We start from the raw sequence: 4,516 nt of genomic DNA on the forward strand, positions 1-4,516 counted from the left end.
GCATAACCAACTTGATTATTTTCCCATTACTGCTCCAGAATGGTGAAAGAGTTTGTACCTGTGGAAAACGTAGCTAGTTTCAGTTAGTGTTTGGAAATGAGATTTAAATGAGTAATGCCGTAACGATTTCAAATTGATAATAAATAGCTCCGTGCAGTGTGCTCCAACCCTCATCTCGGTCTTCCTGTTGTGTCCCTGCTTTACGCATACATTACGACACTTCCCAAATGAGGATTTAATACCCAACATCTGCATGCCTTCAGCGAATTTCATTAGTTTCTGCAAAACAACTCTCGGTTTCGTCTGTACAGTTTAATTTATTGAAATGCCTTAAGAATCACAACCATATAATCAAAAACTCAAAAACTTGGAAATGTGGTTGAGATAAATGAAGTGACATGAAGTGGTGCATGAAAAACAAACTCTACTTATCGCGAAAACAGCTGACATGTAGAAGACCCAAGAAGGTCCAAATGAACAGAGATGACGGGTACAGACAGGAGTCGATCCCATTCATTTACCTTCAGGGCATTGAACAGACGCTTTCATCCAAAGCGACTTACAACGGTTCATAAACAACATTCACACACCGACGGCGGTTTCAACCACGCAGCTCGTCAGGAGCAGTCAGGGTGAGGTGTCTCAGCTAGGAGGAGCCGGGGATCGAACCAGCAACCTTCCGGTTACCCGCAGAGCCGCTCTACCTCCTGAGCCACATGCCGCCCCTCAAAACGGTCAAAACGGAGAGCCATGACAGGTACAGACAGCAGCCTATCCCCTGTTCCTCTCCCGGGACGTGGTCCTGGTGAGGCCCATCGCGGAGGCTCTTACCCGTGGTGAGGTCCTTGTACTCGTGCGAGGCGTGCTCGTTCTGGTGCACCCATTCCCCGTTGCACTTGAAGAAGATCTGCAGGGCGGGGGCGGCCCGGCACCGCAGCTTGATGGGGTTGCTCTTGACGATGTAGGCGTCCACCGGCTCCTGCAGGAAGTGGGGCAGGGTCCCCGGCGACAGGGAGTCCGACGGAGCATTTCCTGGGGGCCCTGGAGGTAGAGGAGCAGAGGAAGGAACCAGGTTATAAAGGGAGCCAAGAGGTGTTCCTGGGAGCAAAAGGAAGCACCAATGCAGACAGAGATACCCAGTTAGACCAAGGTCTAGGGGTCGGGACATAACAGAGGAGGGTCAAGCCTATTGGCCCTCCAGAGTGCCACTCATCCTGATACCGAATCAAAACATCGGACTGGTTAGAACGAACACAAAATGTTGGACAAAGAAAACAAAAAGATATCCCCGTTAAACCGGTCATTGCTGGTGACCATTGCACTCTACTGCAATGGCTTGATTTTTTTCATCGTTGACGTATGTACAGGTGTATGCACATACTGTGCATGTAAAGGTATATCTATGCAAATTATACTGCTGGCCCTACTGTAAACATCTCTCCTTCCATTCCCATTGAAAAGAAATCCCGGCATTGTGCTGCGAGCCTTCGCCCGCTGCGGTGATTGCAACAGCGACACATCGCTGACCTCCCAGCGCCCAACAAGCGAGGCGCGCCCACTCCGCTGAGTTGCAGGGGATATATTATAGCATATATCCTCCGCAACAGCAGCAATTGCCTGTTAAACGTGAAGAGCTCACTTTGGCGAGCAATTTTCAGCTTGAATTTCCATTCCTCACAAGGTAAACCGCGGCAGGCCAGGGCGCCGGATAGACAAACGCTCATTTCAGCAACACTTTATCCCTCCAAATAATTCTCCTCAAATGTGTATTTGCGAAAGGAGCGTTTCGGATCGGCCGGTTCGGAGGGTGGGCGTAGATTGCATTGGGAGCGGCGGCGAGGTATCTTTGCACCGGAGCACAAACATATCTTATCGCAGTCCTGAGCAGCATATCTCAACGGTTAAACAAGGAAACAGTCGTATGCACAGGTGGTGTGTTTGTGTCCGATGTCGCATAGAGGGGACCGAGACAACGGAATAAACAATGGTTCTAATTCCGAACCAGAACCTTCTGGTTGCCCGGGGCGTACACTTAGGTAAACACTTGCTTGGTTTCAATGCTCTACTTATTTGGTCCTTTTCTGGCAGGCGGGCGGGCGAGACTCGACGGCTCGTCGGTGGACACTCAGCGTCGGTGACACCGATCCCCGAGGATGACATTGGTGGTTGGGTTTCGGCTTTGTCAGATGTACCGCTGGCAGCAGTCACGCCGTGTCCTCTGCCCTGCTGTCCCCGGTGACAGGGAACACTGGGACTGAGAGGGGGGGTTGAGGCAGGAGTGAAAGAGGGGACTGAATGTTTTTTTCTCTCCTTCCTTTCTTCTCTCCACTCAGTCCTTCTGAGAAATCAGAGCTCAGTCCCATCAAGGCAGCTCCAGCTAAGCCATTCATGGCCGTAAAAAGCCCATGAAAGCCATTATTTCCCCCACATCAAATCCAATTCTGGCCCCCGGAAATCGAATAGGCCTCCTTTCACGTCACCTCTCCCAATCAATGTTGTCCTGGTTAAATGGTCCAAATGAAACACGCTGGGGTGGGGGGGGGGGGGGGGGGGGGGCATCGCTGGGAGAAACAAACAGGGCGTGTGGAACGTGACCGTCCAAAGGTGCGAAGTGAAGAATGAAAGCGAAAGTGAAAGTGACAAAATAATATGCCGTGATGAAGGACAGGTGGGATGTGGGATGTTTCAATTCCCTTTTTTCCGCCTTTCAATTACAACGCGCCCGCCGCGGTCAATCACTTATTGCTTAATTGGTTGCAGCATCGCAATGCCACGAGCACGCAGACCTGTTAGGGGCACGACCATGCAAACCATTACCGTTTGCCTCTTCGATTGACTGTTGGTTGATCACAAAAATGTCAACGTATTAGCAGCACTTAAAAGCACACATTAAAGCAAATGGTCAAATCATACAAGAAATGGGACGTGTTGCAGGAGACGGGCACTCACATACTCCTCGCTAATTAGGCCTAATTAATTGGTCCTCAATCGTTGACAGAGAGGGTTCTGCGAGGAGGTAGAGGTCTGGGAGGGGCTGGAACATGGACCTGGTGAATACTCTAATGTCAGACTCGGTGGGGGAGAATGGAGGATGGGGATGAGGGGAGGGAAGGGGCAGTGTTGGGGTGTGTGTGTGTGTGTGTGTGTGTGTGTGTGTGTGTGTGTGTGTGTGTGTGTGTGTGTGTGTGTGTGGTGATGGGAGTGAGGAGGGTTTGATATAGAGCGGGAGAGATGGCTTGTGACGTGTTTGGATTGTGGGGTTGGCTGGGGGAGTGTGGGGGGAGTGAGGAGGGTTTGGATGGGGAGAGTTACCCCGGTTGGACCAGGGGAATGGTCGCTAAGCTACCATTGTCACCACGTTCTCCGTCATCCGGGGCCGACAGCGAGGCCTTCACATCCACGCCCACGCCCGAACCCCGTGACGGAGAATCGTCCTCCATTTAAAAATAACAGCAAACGAAAACTCACGAAGCGTTCGCTGTTTATAGCGCGGTCACTCATCGGCGGGGGAGGAGCTCTGAGGAGCAAACGAGAACGGGCGGAGGAGCGGAGAAGGAGATAGGGATGTGTCCTCTACGCTCCGGCGTGGCGAGGGCGGTTGTTTGAGGATGTTTTTAAGATGGGTAAACACAGTATAATCCGCCAGAGTCCTCCTCACCCCACTTTGAGGCGCTCAGCTGATGTGCAGACAGATACGCTACGCATAGGATGTCCAGGGCCAGGGCCCGTCCTCGCAACATCGCAAGCATTTGCATTTCAAAGGCAATTTGGCGGATTTAAAAGCAATCACGGTGAAGCCTGCAATGTGTTAAATGTATAGAATCCAACCATCCATCCCTCCGTGGGTCCACTCAAACATCCAGCCAGCCACCCATACAGAAAGCTTTGTTCTCAGACAACCCTGTAATTTGACTCTGGGTTTCCAGGCCTCAGCACTCTATCATAGATATAAAAAATATATATGCATATAGGCCTACCACATGCTGAGAGCAGATATTACACAGACTACCATGAGCTTTTCTTCATCTGCCCTCTTTCTTTATGAATTATACATTCTTTTTTTTGCATCGAATAATAGCCTTGATAAATTTTCTTTCCTCGCGTAGCCGGTTCGCGTGGAACACTACCAAGGCAGCTTGGCAAGTCATTATATTCTTCGTCTCCAAACCAACCGTTGGATTTAAGAAAACATCATCCTCCGTGTCCACACTACTCTTAGCATTCAACATGTTTTGCGGACCACTTTGCAGAACATCGGTTTGCAGTTCGTGACAGATCTCCCACCATCTTCGTGACTTCTCTCCATTCTCGTTGCCTCCCATTGGCAGCTTCACACCGATAAGACGCACCACAATGCAAGAGACAGCACACTTATGCCAATATTACCTCACTGTGTATTTCCATAACGCACGTCGCCGAAGCGCTAAATCAAGTTAACAAACGCTAACTCGTTCCGAATGGACCCCCTGACGGATGGGGAGGTGAGAGGTGTGTTGCTATTCTGACGCCGACCTCC

The 4,516-nt window shown here is 50.5% G+C and overlaps 1 protein-coding gene across 1 annotated transcript in view; it reads right to left on the reverse strand.

The window, feature by feature from the left end:
- Positions 1–272: 272 nt before the first annotated feature.
- The window catches only part of unc5db (unc-5 netrin receptor Db), a 41,789-nt gene continuing 37,545 nt past the window's right edge, over positions 273–4,516 (reverse strand). The window contains exon 2 of the mRNA XM_060064385.1: positions 273–1,041. Within this exon, the coding sequence (XP_059920368.1) occupies positions 701–1,041 (341 nt within the window). The 3' untranslated portion in view covers positions 273–700. The remainder of the gene's footprint in view (positions 1,042–4,516) is intronic.

This window comes from Gadus macrocephalus, chromosome 11, assembly GCF_031168955.1.
Source record: "Gadus macrocephalus chromosome 11, ASM3116895v1".
Taxonomy (NCBI): Eukaryota; Metazoa; Chordata; class Actinopteri; order Gadiformes; family Gadidae; genus Gadus; species Gadus macrocephalus.